This window comes from Typopeltis vanoorti, chromosome 4 (genome assembly GCF_054136105.1).
Source record: "Typopeltis vanoorti isolate ZY-2024b chromosome 4, IOZ_Tvanoo_1.0, whole genome shotgun sequence".
In the NCBI taxonomy this organism is placed as follows: domain Eukaryota; kingdom Metazoa; phylum Arthropoda; class Arachnida; order Uropygi; family Thelyphonidae; genus Typopeltis; species Typopeltis vanoorti.
Genome location: NC_143552.1, coordinates 162,346,065 through 162,364,416, shown reverse-complemented (window position 1 = coordinate 162,364,416; position 18,352 = coordinate 162,346,065). Strand labels below are relative to the sequence as shown.

Sequence of the window (18,352 nt, the reverse complement as noted above, 5' to 3'; positions counted from 1 at the left end):
CTTTTAATATGGTTTGGATGTCCGGAAAAACCCCTAACTCTTGGAAAAAAGCACTGGTCATCCCAATCTATAAAAAAGGAAATAAAGACAATTGCAATAATTATAGGGGAATTAGCCTGCTGAATACAGGATATAAAATATATGCAGGAATATTAAAAGAGAAACTAAGCAGCATTGTAGAAAACAAATTACTAGGAGAACAAAATGGCTTCCGAAAAGGCCGATCCTGCATAGATCCAATTTTTACTTTAAAATTATTAATAGAAAAGAGAAGAGAATTTCAAAAAGAAACACATGTGGCGTTTATTGATTATGAAAAAGCTTTTGACAAAATTAGTCGACAAAAATTGTTTAAAATATTAACCAATTTAAACATACCAAACCAACTTTTACAATCTATTCAAGAAATATATACAGGAAATAAAATAGCAGTTAAATTAGAACACACCTCAGAATGGAAAGATATATCAAGAGGAGTACGACAAGGGTGTACCCTCTCACCTCTGCTTTTCAATATATATATATATAAATGAAATATTAACAATCTGGAAACAGCATAACCCATTTGGTATATAAATGACCCTGCAAATGAAGATAGATACGCTACTATTTGCAGATGATCAAATAGTATTAGCTACATCAGAAGATGACTTACAAAGATCATTAAAATCATTAAATGATATCTCAAAGCAATATAATATGACAATATCCAAAGAAAAAACAAAAATAATGGCATTCAAAGGAGAAAACCCAATAAGAAGTAAAATAGTGATAGATAATAAAATACTAGAACAAGTAAACACTTTCAGATACTTGGGATGTGATCTATCATACGAAGAAGAAAAAGACATAGACACTAAAATATCAAACTTTGTCAAAGTAAATGGCATAATAAATAGTATATTTAAGCCATCCCTGGTACAAAAACACACTAGAATCAGACTATATAATGTCTTGTCAAAACCAACTCTACTATAAGGAAGCGAAACATGGACCATGAAAAGGAAAGATGAAAAACGAATTCAAACAGCAGAAATGAAGTTACTCAGAAAAACAGCTGGAATACCAAGTGGACCACAAAACAAATGAAGAAATCTTACAATCCCTAAAAATCAAACCAATTAATTACTACATAAGACAGTATAAACAAAAATGGCTAGAACATTTAAATCAAATGGACAACAGCAGACTACCAAAAATATTATACAGATACAAAATAAGTGGAAAAAGAAGAATCGGAAGACCAAGAAAGAGATGGCATGAGACCGGAACAGGCCACATGGCCTATATTCCATGTTAGGAAGAAGAAGAAGAAGAAGATTCACCCATAACAGGTAAGGCTGCTTCAAGTTCATCATGCATGCACTCGAAATCAAAATATTATAATGATTGAATTAGAGAGACTTCTTTTAAATGGATCAAAGATTATTATTATTATTATTATTATTATGCCTTATTAAATTAAAAGCATTGTCTCTTTGTAACCTGGAAAGAAAGGGCTATCAATGATGGAAAAGAAGAGAATTCCACGTTAGTGCTGAGTGATTTGAGCATTTCAAAAAGAGAAATAGCCTACATAATGTTCTAATCACAGACAAAGCTGCAAGTGCAGATAAGGATATATCCAGAGATTTTGAAGAAAACTGTGTAAGAAGGGGACTATTGTGATCGACAAATATTTAACGTCGATGAAACCAGTCTTTTTTTTTTGGAAGCGAACGCCTTCCAAGACCCTTCTAGCCAAATCAGAGAAATCTTAGCCTGGTTATAAAGTCACAAAGTCGAATGAAATTACTGCTAGCAATATGCGAGTCGTTTGGAAGCACATTTTTCCACATTGTGCAAATGATTTTAGAGGCTTTTCAAATTAAGTTAATTAAATCTCATTCTGAAAAGTTGAGTGATTCTGACCTGCTAAATTTAGATGCACAGTGGGAAGATCCTGAAGAATATGAAGAAAATTTAATCACTGACAACCCCGAAGAGGTTTCACAGAATCAAATTAAAAATAATTTTCGTACAAGTTTTTAAGTAGCAATGCTTTGAGACTGACCCTGGTGAAGAGAGAACCAGTAAAATTTGCAGAAGAGGCAATAGGGCCACACCGTCAGTTGTATGAAAAAAAGAAACAATGTCCGCCAAACTATGTTAGCTCAATTCTGTGTTAAGAAGCAGAATAATAAATTTATATTCTGAATATGTTTTATTGTCTTTCAGCTTCATGGTTTTCCTTTAAAGGCCCTAATTCTTTTTTATAAAAAAAATTAATAGTCAAAAAAGAAATTTGAGGGATGAATTATACATTTTCCCATAGGTTATTATATTCGATTATTGCATTTTTGATTAATGCACCTGTTTTAAAGAACGCATTAGGCACATTAATTGAGGGATTACTATACACCCATTTTTTTTAATTTGAATAAATTCTGAAATAATATTATAATCACAGCAATAATAGTGTTTTCATATAGGAAACTCCAACTATTATAAAAAAATTATACATTTTAGTAAACTAAAAAATGTCAAAGTAACAGAGCATGACATCCTAGCTGCCTTGATGGGATAGCCATCTTCAATGTACTGGTAGAAGAAACTGTGCATTTCATGAGCCTCCATAGCACAACTGGAAGAAGAAAAGTATGTTGCACCTATCAGTTGGAAAAAGCCTAAATTCAATTCTAATTATGATAAGAGAAATATATATATATATATATATTTTTTTCAACTGAAGGTGAGTTAACCGATCTTATATGGAGGTAGCAGGATTTTCCCTCCCAGAAACTTGGGTTTTTAATCCTGCACACAGGCAAATCAGCTTTGAGAACACATGATTTATAGACAAAAAATATTAGTGGTGGTGGTGGTGATGGTCAGTAGATGGTATTGTGTGTAGATGATGATGACGATGATAGTTGCAGTTCTGTGTAGTTAGTGGATTAAATGGTGGAGATGGAGAGTTGTAGAGCGGAGTGCCCCTCGACAGGTCCTTGAACTCCTTGGAGGTGTCACATAATAATACCTTTCAGATAATAGCTTAATAAAAGAATACTGAAATTGGGTACTGCTTTCATTCAGAAGCTTATTTTATATATAAAGATGTGTCTGTTATATTCATTGTTATAAGACTTTGTATTCCTAAGATTAGAAATTTTGTAACCAGTTATTTGTCTACAAGAAGACCACTGGTTAAATTTGAACATCAAACATGGAGGAAAGCAAAAAAAAACAACAAAAGATTAATATTAAAAATTAAAAAACCGACTTAATTAGTTAAATGACTAATAATTTTGCTGGTTTTATTATTATCATTACTGTTCACATGTAATAGCAATAGGTTACTATTTAACTAACATTATGATTATATAATTATATTCCTGAACACATCTAGCATCCAGATAATTAATCACTCATTAGTTGTCTGGTACTATTGTGGAGGAGGCAAAACTATAAATTAACCATTATTTTTAACTGTCTGCATAAAAAAGGACAGTTTCTGTAACTGTGTGTGTGTGTGTGTGTGTGTGTGTGTGTGTGTGTGTGTGTGTGTGTGTGTGTGGTTAGATGGAATTTTTTGCTGGATAAAATACCTGAAATTCAAGTAGGGAAACTCTTACATGAGACGTTAATTTTTTTTTAATAGGCCTCCATTAATCACTCAATCAGTCACAGTGGAAATATATCCACATCTTACACTCTGTATCCATGTTATTTCAAAAGTATCTCAATGGTACAATTATATGTTTGGTTCGTGGATATACACATCACACATTGTGGTCAATAGGAAGGTTAATGTATTTAGATAAACCTATCTCTGCAAGGTCTCTGTTAAATGTACAAGAGTAGGTTTCATATGTTTCTGGCTTGACTAACTTTTAGAGGTGATAAAAAGAAAACAACTGTGTCACTTTTCAATATAATCTCCCTTTACTTCAACACGTTTCACAACTTTGAATTAACATTTCTATGCCCTCAAAAAAATGGTCTATACCTTTGTCTGCAAAATGGCCTAAAAATGCATCTTTTATCTCATTGTCATCTGCAAATTTTCTTCCTTGAAGGTTTTTCTTCAGTTTCAAGAAGAGGTAATAGTCACTGGGTGCAATATCTGGGCTGTAGGGTGGGTGTTCAATCTCCTGGAAAGCCACAGTTCTTCACTGCAGCCTTTGCAAGAATAGCCATATGGATTGGAGCATCGTTATGAAGGCGCACCATGACTCAGCATTCCTCATCTCTTCTCCCTTATGACATCATGCAATTTGTACAGGAGTGAAGCATAATATTCTTCAATGACAGATATTTCAAGATGGTATTCCTTGCAGTCAATTAAGAGAATTCCCCAGCAGTCCCAAAAGATTTTATTTTTGCCATGATCTTCTTGATGGTGCTTTGCACCACTCCATGGATTCCCTTTTGGACAGAGGATCACAATAAAGGACCATGGTTTCATCCCCAGTGACAATGGATTACAGCACTTCTCTCTAATTTCCTTGACAAAGTTCTAAAAACTTGGGGGAACGGGTCACACGATGCTCCTTCTGAACTGAGGAGAGAAGTTGAGGCACCCACCTTGCACTGACCTTTGTCATGTGAAGCTTCTCGTAAATGATGCAAAAGACAATTGTTATAGAAAGCCCCAACCTTGCTGAGATTTCTTTGAGCTTCCGCTATCTGTCATTGAGCCGTTCCTCCTCACCAAGAGAGACATTCTCCTCAGTGATCACTTCCACAGACTGACCATCACGAGGATCATCTTTGATGCTCTCCTCTCTCTCTAGGCAAAACTGTTTAGCCCATTCCTTCAGGGTGGAGTATGAAAGAGAAACTTCCCCATAAATACCATTCAATCACTGTTTGATAGCACTTGGAGAAAGCCCTGTTTTGGTGAAAAACTTTATCACAGTTTGGTACCCAATTTTTAACATTACAGCCACTTAGCATGCCATATGCTAGTCAAATGAGTGCCTCCAACTGAATGATGCAGGTAGAGAGTTGAAACTGGTACACCAAGCTCTCCATAGATGGCGCTATCTGTCGTGCATGGCATTTTAAAATTGGTGCGAATTTTATATATCAGGCCGCAAAATTTTGGAACCTACCTCACATGTATATATGTATGTGCATGCATAAATGAACATGTTCATATTTTCCAATTTGCATAGTGGAAGAATCCTAATATCCTGGAAGAGAAGAAAAATATCTGCCTCTGTATGACTTGCTTTCAGTTGTAAACCATATATGTTATATTCAGCACGGTTTAAATATGCATACATATGATGTACAATGGATAATGAAGCACTTACCTTCTTTTCCTTTGGTGTTTTACAAGATCCTTTTCCATACAATCGTAGTAATGAACCCCAAGAAGTGATATGAGGATGAATTGCCTGTTATTAATATATATATATATATATATATAAATGAAAGACTGATTAATACATATATCATGCAAGAAAAAGTATTCAAAAATATCAATGATAAATAGTGTATTGATTCTGGAAGTTTGAAGAGGCCACGTTTCATTAACTGATAAATAAAGATATATGATGTCATTTGACATAGATGTGAGACTATTGCAAAATAGCTTCTGCTATTAAGGTAGCACCATGATGTTATGCATTTTCTGTTGTTTTTGTCACTTTTATAATTGCTGTAGTTTTCAACTAGCCTAAGACATGAAAACACTACAGCAGGTTATAAGTGTTTGATTCTGCTCTATCAGAAATATTGAGCTATATGGTTTGAAATCACATTTCAGCTAGATATCTGCTATGTCACAAGTCAGCACCATGTGAAAATTATTAACAAAAGCTCTTAAAATAAACTTTATTTTGTGGCCAACAATATTGTGTATCTTTACTGAATAATAAAATGTAGCATCTTTTAATTCCAAATTTCCAAATATATGCTGTACCACCAACATCTATATACCACCAGTGCCGCAACACCAACATCTATATACGCATCACACTCTTCAGATTTTTTAAGTTTTGCCAAGTTTTTCACACATTCTTAATTATTTTTTTATTATTTTTGTAGAATGCTATTTGATATTCTTAACTAAAATTTTTAAATGTTAAGTTGTTTTATTTGTTTATTTATTTTTATTAAATGTTAAAAGTAAATACAGAAATTAAAATTAGTTCTGGAAATAAAGGATATTATAAATCCAACATTATTCCTGTTCATTACTTCTGTTTCAGTTGAAAATGATTTTTCTCAGTATTAACTAATGTTAGAATGAAAATGATAGAAATCAGTGATCAATTTATAAGGATGTTTCATCCTGATTAGGGTCAAATCATGAGGAACTTAAATGTAGAGGACATAGGAGAGGATGGCTTAATTGTGAGTGAACAGGAGGTATTTGAGGAAATAACCTTGATATCAATAAGGCAATAGGATTTGATGATATATCATCACATGTCTTAAAAGGATGTTCCAGGGAATTGCCAGTAGCATTGGTATGCCTGTTTAATAAGAGTCTTATGGCACAGGTTCCAAGGGAGTGGAAAGAAGGTAAAATTGTTCCTACATAAAGGTTTTTATAATGCTGTGGTTCAAATCATAGGCTAATCTGTATATCTGGTGTTGTGCTTAAGGTACTGGAGAAAGAGAGAGAGAGAGATTGGTGAGTAGTAGGATACAGAAATGGGATGATAACAGCAGTATTTTCTGTGATTATCAGCATGGGTTTGTTAAAGGCATGGTTTACTAATTTACTTATGTACTATAATGAGGTACCAAATACCTTGGACAGAGGAGATGCTTATACAGTGGTGTACTTCGATTTTGCAGAAGCTTTTGATAGACTGCCGCACAACAAGCTGTTAAATAAATTGAAACAGATGGGATTGAATAAGACTTCTGATTTGGATCAGTGACTGGCTGTCAGATAGGTATCAGAAAGTTGTATATGGGGGTGCAGTATCTCGAAAGAGGAAGGTCACTAGTGGTGTACTGCAGAGGCCAGTTTTGGGACCATTGTTGTTCAATTTGTATGTTAATGATATTGGGATGGGTTTAACTGGTGATATGCAGCTGTTTCTTCAAGTATTTTCAGAGATGTTAGTGTTTTAAACCATATTGGCATCGCCTCTGATCACAGAATGATGAGAGGGAAAATAGAAATACCAATGAAAGCTGAGAGAGGGAAAAAATTATAAAAAAAAAAATTATAAAAGCTGAAATATTTCACACCAATAGTTTTAAGATATCAGTGGAAAAGAAATTTAAAGGAAATTTCTTTGTATATTTTAAAGAAAATATACAAAGGATATCAAATAAAGGAATAAGCATTGGTTATGAAGAAGAAAAAATAAGAAACATTCTTACTGAATCAGCACAAAATTTAAAAGAAAACAAAATGAGCTGGACCAAGAAACTATCATTAAAAACAATAAACCTTATTGAAAAGAGAAAATAATTGATTGCAGAAAGGAAAAGAGAAGATAATATAATCCAAAAAATCATTGATGAAAATGGAAACCTCAGAATTCTAAGAAATAACCTTTCACTTGGAAGAAAGAATATTATAGCTCTTGAAGACTAAAATGGAAGAAAATTATTTAGCAAACAAGAAATCACAGAAGAAGCAAAAATGTTCTACATGAATCTGTATAAAAGTGAAGATAGAAAGAAAAATCAACAGAAAAAATAGATTATGTCAATACCTCTGATATACCACCATTAAAAATCTTTGAAATTGAAAAAGCATTAAAACAAATGAAAAGCAATAAACCTGCTGGAGAAGATGGTTTAATAATAGACATGATTAAAGAAAACAGGGATATTCTAAAACAAGAACTGAAAATTATTTTCAATAGATGCATCAAAAAAGCAGAAATACCCCAAATATGGAATAATGCAAATATTATTTTACTGCATAAAAAATAAAAAAAAGGAAGCAAATTAAAACTAGAAAACTACAGACCTATCAGTCTGTTATCCCACATTTATAATCTTTTCACTAATTATAACCAACAGATTAGAAACAAGACTTGGTTCAATACAACCCTCTGAACAAGCTGGTTTCAGAAAAAACTTTAGGACAATAGATCATATTCAATCAATAAGCCTGGTTATTGAAAAATGCAATGAATACAACCTTCCTCTTCACATGGCCTTCATGGATTTTAAAAAAAGCCTTCTGATTGCATAAAAACATCATCAATAATAGAAGCTCTTAGAGATTATCTTAGAGAAAAATAATTTATTGACATAATAAAATATTGCTGCTCTGGTTGTCCGAGTGGTTAGTGTATCCACTTTCCAGCTAAAAGGCTGTGGGTTCGAACCCCGCTGTGGATATGGATGTTTGTGATTGTCTGTGAAAAAACTAGTGGTAGTGGTGGTGGACAGTGGATGGCATTGGTGTAAATTATGGTTTGCTATAGTTGGTGGACTGAGTGGTGGAGGCGGAGAGCTGTAGAGTAGGTGACCTCCCTCGATGAGTCTTTCGGCTCCTTGGAGGTGCCATGTAATAATAATAATAATATATTTATGGAAATGCTACATCAAATATCATTCTTAATGAAATAAGTGAAAATTTTCACATAAACAAGGAATAAGGCAAGGAGACACCATTTCTCCAAACCTCTTCACATTAACACTGGAACATATGATGAGTAATTTAGAATGGACCAATAAATGAGTCAATATTAATGGAATTAAATTAAATAACCTAAGATTTGCTGATGATATTTTTATTATTACTAACAAGATGAAAGATTTAAAAGAAATGATATGAAGATCCAACAACTAAAATCAATAGAAACTGGATTAGACATTAATTCTGAGAAAACCAAAATAATAACAAACTGAAAAGGATACGATGAAAGACATGTTATTAGGGTAAACAATAAAGTAATTTAAATAATAGATGGATATGCATACTTGGGAAAATTGTTAACAATGAAGAAAGAAGGAGTCATGGAAGAAGGAAAAAGAAGAATAGGAATGGGAGTCAGCTTATGAAAAATTGAAGAGATTTTCAAACAGCAAAATAAAACCTGAGAAGAGAGCAAGACTGTTGAAAGTTTATTTTTCACTAGGTTAGACTATAATAAATTTAGTTTAATCCTTTATCCCAGTGAGAGCAAACAAAGTTTGCACCTGAAAATATATCTTCAGGACTGAATATGGTGTTGTACTATCTTACCTGGGTAAGTAGTGCAACACCAGGGCAACTCATAGCAAAGGTGGAGCAAGATACCAACGCTCCTATCCCAGTATCTCCCATAATGCAAAACACATCTCCTTGTGGATATGTATACTGTTATGCATTAAGGGATTGGCCACTACCCAGACTAGTTTCGACCTTTATTGAGGTCTCTTCAGTGGGAGCCAGGCCCAGAGTTAGAGATACCAGGCAGAAGCAAGGTCATCTTTACCTATAGGGGTCGCCAAAAGATTTACCACCTTTTTTTTTTTTTTATTAAATTACTCTGGATTTAGAGAAAGATGTTGAAAGTTTATTTTTCACTAGGTTAGACTATAATAAATTTAGTTTAATCCTTTCAGTCCTGAAGATATTTTCAGGCGCAAACTTTGTTTGCTCTCACTGGGATAAAGGATTAAATTAAATTTATTATAGTCTAACCTAGTGAAAAATAAACTTTCAACATCTTTCTCTAAATCCAGAGTAATTTAATAAAAAAAAGGTGGTAAACCTTTTGGCAACTCCTATAGGTAAAGATGACCTTGCTACTGCTTCTGCCTGGTATCTCTAACTCTGGGCCTGGCTCCCACTGAAGAGACCTCAATAAAGGTCGAAACTAGTCTGGGTAGTGGCCAATCCCTTAATGCATAACAGTATACATATCCACAGGGAGATGTGTTTTGCATTATGGGAGATACTGGAAAAGGAGTGTTGGTAGCTTGCTCCACCTTTGCTACGAGTTGCCCTGGTGTTGCACTACTTACCCAGGTAAGATAGTACAATACTATATTCAGTCCTGAAGATATTTTCAGGTGCAAGCTTTGTTTGCTATCACTGGGATAAAGGATTAAACTAAATTTATTATTAGAGAGCAAGACTGTTCAACCAATGTATGTTGCCTGTTATGACATACAGAGCAGAAACCTGGCCAAACAAAAAGGAAATAACAGGTAAAATGCAAAAAACAAAAAGAAGAATGGAAAGATGTTTGCTAAACATAAGACTCAGAGATAAAATCAAAAATGAATAAATAAGAGCTAAAAGAGAATTTGTAGATATTGGAAAAAATGTTATTTATTTTCACAGTATTGATGACAACACCGAATGATAAGAAAATAATATTTATTGACTTATTTGCTGATTAGTCAGGTCTAGCAGACCATGCTTTGTGCTTTGGATACCACTTCACACAGGATCAATTGGAAGAAAACAAAAGTGCTACGCAGAAGTCATTCTAAGTCAGAGACATTGTTTTTAGAATCAACAGAAGCTTTAAAACATATTCTGAACTTCAACAAGTATGGCTGTATAAATTTACCAAAAATCTGGGAGACAGTTATTTAAGATCTAATTAACACTTGTTTTCTCTCTTTTTCCAACATAGATGGCACCTAACTAGGACTTTAATTCCTTGTGTGGTCTGTTATAATTTTTTTAAATTAGTTCCACTGTTATACCAAATTGTTTTTGTTTCATGTACTGACAAACTGTTTTTGTGCTCTGAAGATGCTGGATGTAATATCAGCGAAATATCGACAAATAAGTTCATAAATATTATTTTCTTATCGTGACCCTCTGTTTCTGCATTATGTCTTTTCTAGGAGTTCTTTCATGGATGCTGCTCCAGTGAACTGGACACCACCATTTCTCCACTTTCCTCTAATCATGTATAAATACAGACAGTTACCAATTACCATCTATATGGTTCAGCTCCAAACTCATTGAACTAACTATTAATCCCCTTCCTCCATTTGACATACCCCTGTCCTTTGGAGCATGATGTGAAGTCAACAACCTCTATATACAAGTAACCTATTTGTGAAGATACTTCAAGTACAAACTTTTTTTGCTTACAGATGAATAAAGAGATCAAACAAGAATATAATTTCTTGTTAAGCATAATCTACTTTGTAACCAAACTGATACAATAATCAATCACAGTCTCCAGGTGCTATTGTCTCAGAGCTCACCATGCCTCACATTCTGAGCAATTTAAAACTACTAGAATGCTAAGAATTTGAACCGCTGAGCCATCTGTACATATTTTCGAAGATGTATGTATTTTGAACACACACTTGGACTATTAACACGAATGTGATATGATGTTTATGTTTCAAAAAGTGTCCTGTTCATTAAGCATTAGTAAATTGTGTTTACTTTTAGGGAGCACATGAAGCTAGGAAACAATTAGAGGAGTCTTTAATGGGTATAAATGCAAAAATATAATCTTGGTGATATTGCTATTCAGTAGATGAGCACTGCACACCTAGCACACCTCAATCTACCAATAATTGTCTGGACACTCCTGTTATTTGAAGTTATGGAACATTCCAGGTTTGTTAATAACATAAAAACTGTTGTACATATAGTAGGAAGCAGTATTTCATTGTAGCAGTTGACATGGCAATACAATGTGAACTCAGTGACTTTGAGAGAGAGGTGTCATCATGGGTTGTCACACTGGTGGCATGTCCAAACATGGCATTGCTGCTCAAATGGAGATGTTCCTGCATCACTAGTGCAGAAAATCACCCAGGACAGCCATCGAAAATGACTGACAGGGACAGGAGGGTGTTAAAATAAGTGGCATGCAAAAACTGGCTACAATCAGCACAGATCATCTGTGATGAGTTCAGAGTGCCGGTAATGCCATGTTGAGCACTAAAACTGTACAAAAAGAACTCCATTTACTCCATTTACTGGGTTTCCATGCAGTGCACAAGCTGAACACAATGCTAAACAAGGCAGCTCATCTGGCCTGGTGGAAAGAGCAGGTGAACTGGACTATTGACCAGTGGAAAATGATACTCTGAGGCAATGAATCAAGGTTCACCTCTTTCCAGTCTGATGGCAGGGTGTGAATGTGGAGGCAGCCTGGTGAGCACTTGCTATAACAGTGTGTTGTACCCACAGTAAAGTTTGGTGGAGTAATGGTGTGGAGTGCATTCAGATAGTTTGGAGTGAGACCACTGGTCATTGTCCATAGTTCCATGAAGCTTGGTACCTTGATATTCTGGATAATCAGGTGCTGCCTACGCTGTGGAGTTTTTGTGGGACTAACCCATGTTACTATCAAGATGACAATGTCCCATGCCACAAAGCTGCAGCTGTTATGGAATGGTATGAAGAGATGGGTGTTAAACGATTGCCCTGACCTACACAGAGTCCTGACCTTGACCCCATTGAACACTTGTCGGATGAATTGGTGCAGCAATTGAGGTCCAGAGCAGCACATCCTCTATCTGTCACTAAACTCAGTGCTGTTTTCATGGAGAAATGAAGGCAAATTTCACCTGATGTCTGTTACACACTGGTGGAAAGCTTCCCTCAAAGGGGTGCAGGAGGTGATCAAAGCCAAAGGGTTCACCTGCTGGTATTATTATTATTAAGAGAGACCTCCAGGGAGTCAGAGACTCATCGAGGGAGGCCACATACTACACACACCAGCTATCATACTTATTCCTATCTATTCATACTGCTTGAACTCACAACATCCAATGGCAATCCATTCCAATCACGCACCACCACCACCCTCTGAGAAAAAAATCTAGCTTCTTAGCGGCCTTCATTCTCAGCTTCCAAGGATGCCCTCTCGTCCTTTCCCCACCCTCCATAAATTAAAAAATTCCGTCAATTGAAATCCTGTATGACCCTTTCAGAAGTTTGTAAGTCTCAATCATATCACCCCTCTTTCTCCTGTTTGCTAATGTCTGCAGTCTAAAAATTCTCAACCTGTCTTCGTAATCAGTATTCCACAATCCTGATGTCATTTTTAACACTCTCCTTTGTACTCTCTCCAATATATCAGAATCACAATGGAAACCAGGAGAGACCAAGTGAGATCTTATCAAGGCCTTGTAAAGAGGCAAAATAACATCCTTATTTAAATTAAGGGGATATTAATTCCCACATAGTTTTAAAACCGAATAAGAGACTCAAAGATTGGAATCAGAGAGTTTCTTGCCAAATATAGTAAACTATAAAGTATCGGCGAACACTAGCGTTAGCCAATGCAAGTGATCCTAGTACGTGGTACAATCTCGGGCAACTCGTTGCAAAGGTGAGTAAAGTTCAGATCGCTATTCTTAGGTATTTTCCATAATGTAAAAACACATTTCCTAGGAAATGTATGCTGTTATTACATTATGGAGGGAGGTCACTACCCAGACTGGTTTCAGCCTTTTTTGAGGCTTCATCAGTGAGTAGCTAGACCCAATGCCAAAGTGTATAGCGAAAAGAACTTATGTACTTTGCGAACGAGTTTTCCAAACAGGTGCAACCATTAAGTTACTTAAGTATAAAGAGCTAATAAGCTTCATTTCGGCAATGAAAACATTACTTAAATTAAGGGGATATTAATTCCCACATAGTTTTAAAACCGAATAAGAGACTCAAAGATTGGAATCAGAGAGTTTCTTGCCGAATATAGTAAACTATAAAGTATCGGCGAACACTAGCGTTAGCCAATGCAAGTGATCTGAACTTTACTCACCTTTGCAACGAGTTGCCCGAGATTGTACCACGTACTAGGATCACTTGCATTGGCTAACGCTAGTGTTCGCCGATACTTTATAGTTTACTATATTCGGCAAGAAACTCTCTGATTCCAATCTTTGAGTCTCTTATTCGGTTTTAAAACTATGTGGGAATTAATATCCCCTTAATTTAAGTAATGTTTTCATTGCCGAAATGAAGCTTATTAGCTCTTTATACTTAAGTAACATCCTTATGTTTTTTTGTAAACGTTCGTTTTAGCATTGCAGTTAGCATTGCAGTTTTGAGTTTTATTTGCAATCTTTGCCACATGGCCCCTAAACTTCAACTTCCTATCTATTAACACTCCAAGATCCCTAGCCTCATCAGTTTCTTCTAGCCTAATCCCACCAATATAATACAACATTGGATATCTAATCTTGCCGAAGTAAATGACTTTACATTTACCGACATTGAACTGACACCCATTTTCCCATGCCCACAATTCCAGCTTATCGAAATCATTCTGCAAAGACTGCATATCAGCAGCATTCCTGATTACCCTAGCTATCTTTGCATCAGCAAATAACTGTATGTCACTTGTCAAATCCTTCCCAATATCATTAATGTACAGATTGAATAACAGTGGACCAAGCACTGATCCTTGTGGTACATCGCTCGTTACCTTAACCTTGTAGACTTAAACGCCCATATACCACTTTTTGATATCTGTCAGTCAGCCATCCTCTTATCCATGGTAATATTGTATAACCCAAGCCCATTTTCTCAAATTTATGCAGCAGTCTGTCATGCTGTATTCTGTCAAAAGCCTTAGCAAAATCCAAAAGTATCACGGTGTATCCATTCCCCTTGTCTAGTTCAATGGTAACATTGTTATAGTATGGGAGCAAGTTGCTAAAACATGACCTTCCCTTAGTAAACCCATGTTGTTCATTGCAAAGTAGATATTCACTGTCAACCCATTTCTAAATGCTGGCCCTAACCAATTTTTCCAAAATCTTCACCACCACTCCTGATACACTAATTGGTTGATAGTTGGATACATCGGTTTTTGCACCACCCTTGTGCAATGGAAATACCACATATTCCTTTCATTCCTGCGGAATCTTCCCTGTTCTAAGACTCATATTAAACATCCTGGTCAGTTCAGCTGATTTGGTATCAATTGTAAATTGCTAAAGTGTCTGGACAATTATTGGTAGATAGTGTATATCTGGATATCACAATGATTTTTATTTAACTTTAATGAATACGCATCTTGGCTATCAGTATCTTTTTTTTTTTTTAATATTCTAACCTTCCAAGAAAATCTTAAGAAGAAGAAGAACTTCACTTAGACAGAAATGATGGTACTGTTGTCAAACAACAGCAGTTTTCTAAAGGTATTTCTTGAATAAATTCCTGGGACTTTCTCTTGTTGGAATAATACAAATTCATTATAGTAACAATTATAATAATAATAATAACAACAGCATAAACATAATAGCCCTCATGCTTGTGTATCAATGATACCCTCCAATCAGAAAGACCTGGGTTTGAATGCCATCTAGGTTATGAAGAGCATTTACCAGGACTTTTCAGCTGAGGGTGAGATAGCATACAGTGGTGGCAGGATTTTTTCCTCCCAAAAATTCAGGATTTTCATTCCACAAAACAAGCAAACTGGCCAGAAGAGCACAATTTACAGACAGTAGCAATGCAAATAGGATTAACCACCATATCATAAGCAGTAGGGAGAAACCAAGTTACTTGGCCGTGATAGGTTGAACTTGACATGAAAGGGAAGATGAAATGAAAACAATAACATAACTATTCATGTTTGAATGCTATTAACATCTGTTATGAAGGGTGGTTCAAAAGGTTTCTAACTATAAGTTAATATAATGTCATATTGTTTAATGGAGAAAATGTGTAGTCAAATGGTGTGCTAAATCTGTTCTCTTGAATCCACTTCTTAAAGATGGTTTGACTAATTATTTGTTTATTTACTGTGAAGACTTCTTGGATTACCCTTTCCTTTAGACTAAGTAATATTTAAATAAGTCAAGATGAATTATTTTATATGGAATAATATAAAAATCTGTGTGTGCACAGATTTTTATATTATTCAGAAAAAAGTTATTGCAAGCTGTAGGAAACTAATATTGAAATGATAGTTTTGAACTATGATAATTCATCTGGTATATTACTTGAGGGTATACACCAGAAAATTATGATGCTTCCACATCCTGAATATTAATGATCTTAAGTTATTTTTTGATATCTTAGTTTTTAATAGGGTTCTATCTTCAATGTCATCTGCTCATTTTCCTCATGTGGCCTGCACTCTGAACAAATGCTTTATTTCTAATCCACCACTTTGACATGTTGATATGTGAGCACATTTTGATAACACTAGTTACATACTGTAGCAGTCTTAAATGTTGTAAGATTATTTAAGGCTGCCTGAATGTATTATGTCACAACTGATATACACTAGATAGTAGATTTTTTTGTTTGTTGGGATATCTCAAGGCTAAAGTTTAAACAAATGCTAGTGGTATTACAACAAATGAAAAAAAAAAAAAATCAACTGCCATCTATCAGTTGCCAAAATACATCTCGGCAGCCTTAAATAATTCTGCAATATTTAAGGTTACTACAGTATGTAACACATCTTATCAAAATGTGCTCACAGATCCATAAATGAGAAGGATTAGAAATCAAGCAGTTGATCAAAGAGTGCATTCCACAATTTTTCTCATCACTCACTCATTGCGGTTTGCGCTCTTTGATGGCAAAACCATAATAAAAATTAAAATATCAGAAAAGAACAAAATTACATTAAAAAAATAAAATTTAAAAATATGCTATGCTGTATCCTGCTCATGGTATAGCATATTTTTTATGTAACTCCCATCGATGATGAAAGATTATAAATCTATAGTACCATGGGTGAGGTAAGGGTTAGATAACTGAAACTCTGTTCTAAAGCCAAACATGAAACTTTTTTAAACTACTTTAGGCCTCCAATAAGCAGGGAGATGATCTCCCACTAGGCAATAAGATTAATCTATTCCTTAAAGATATTTGCAAATGTTGATTCCAGTGGTGGGATTTAAACAGCCTGCTGGAAAGAGTTTGGATATGCTATCCTCTTGGCAAACCAACTAGCATACTACAGGTTTTCAACCTTTCAAGAGTAGGGTTATAAAAACATTTCTATCATGAACTATATAAAATTTTATACAGAGAAGTCTATGTAATAATAATTAATATATAGCATTAATATGTCTCTACATAAATCAGTAAAATTTTAAAAAATGGAAACAACAAACAATGTAGAATTCATCATGAAAAAATAGAGTAACAACTGTTCAAGAGAATACCTATTGTAAGGAGAGTTAATTAGGTAGGTGTTAGATGGATGAGTAATATCATTAAGTATGAGCTGCAGAAGAAGAAATGCTGTGGAGGATATATAAAGAGAAAGGTGTCCAGCATGGCAAGGAAGGCAAAATCAGATTATGAGGAGAATCTCTCCAAGCAGACCAAAGGAAATCGCAAATAGTTCTTACATTATGTGGCAAGTAAGAGGAAGAATGACTATGGAAGATTAACTTTAATGTGTGATGAGGGTCACAAGGAGACAAAAGCAGATAAAATAGTTGAATCACTGAGTGACCACTTTGCAAGGGTATATCATCCTAGTGAGGTTACTGCTTTAACATATGTGACAGATACTGATGTGGGAACAGAGGTGGATGAATTGGAGGTTCTTAAGACATTGCAGAATCTAAATACAGCTGTGGGATTAGACAGAATATTAACTAGGGTTTTGCAAGAATGTGCAAGGGAATGGCAATGCCTTTGACCATGCTCTTTAATTTAAGTCTCAGCTCTGGTAGTTTCAAGGGAGTGAAAAGAGGGCAAAATAATTCCCTTGCATAAGTGAGATTCTAAGACTGCAGTAGCAAATTATACACCAATCAGTATCTCAGACATGGTGATAAAAGTACTAGAAAAATTGGTGAAAAAGAGGATTCAAGAATGGGTAGATAAAAATATGATACTGTATGAGGGTCAACATGGAAGATATATCTGTCCATGTCTCTTCAAAGAAACCTGGACCAGGAATATGGTATGATGGCTATGCCAGTTTGATATCATCAAACTGGCATACAGAAAACAAAAGGTCTGATTTAAGAAATATTTCTAAATTATGTATGATATGTTGTTATTTGGCAATAATTCTTGTCTGCGTTGATCTCTTGCTTTCGTCATTAAATTATGTCCAATGAGAATTTCTGAGGAAATTAATATGCAACATAATGACATAACTGAATGTCAAGACAACAATGCACAGTATTCTGTGATAGACATTTAAGAACAAAACCATTCAAAAGTCAGCCTGTCTATGAGAAGTAAAATGTGCTGTAAAAGCTACTGCATCCTTTCCAACTTTTCACTGGATACAAACAAAATTACTTCATTAAATATCCCTTTATAATTTTTATCCTCAAAACCTTAACAAAAAATGTTATTTCTAAAAGTATAGACAAACATACCTGAAGAACAGCTTGTGATGCACGCTGTTTGCCATCTCTTTTATTCTTACAAACAACCTAACCATTAAAAAAAAATAGTGTTGATTATTTAACTATTATGCTATATGATGGTCTGCTAAACATAATAAAAATGAATACTGAATAGAAAAATATA

At 34.6% G+C, this 18,352-nt stretch overlaps 1 protein-coding gene across 2 annotated transcripts in view; it reads right to left on the bottom strand.

Annotated features, from left to right (window-relative positions):
* The window catches only part of pasha (microprocessor complex subunit partner of drosha), a 366,059-nt gene that overhangs the window by 20,282 nt on the left and 327,425 nt on the right, over window positions 1–18,352 (bottom strand). For both annotated transcript variants that reach the window (XM_090391560.1, XM_090391561.1), the window contains exons 15-16: window positions 18,199–18,255; window positions 5,301–5,384 (exon numbers count right to left, since the gene is read on the bottom strand). In XM_090391560.1, coding sequence (XP_090247686.1) covers window positions 5,301–5,384; window positions 18,199–18,255 — 141 coding nt within the window. The remainder of the gene's footprint in view (window positions 1–5,300; window positions 5,385–18,198; window positions 18,256–18,352) is intronic.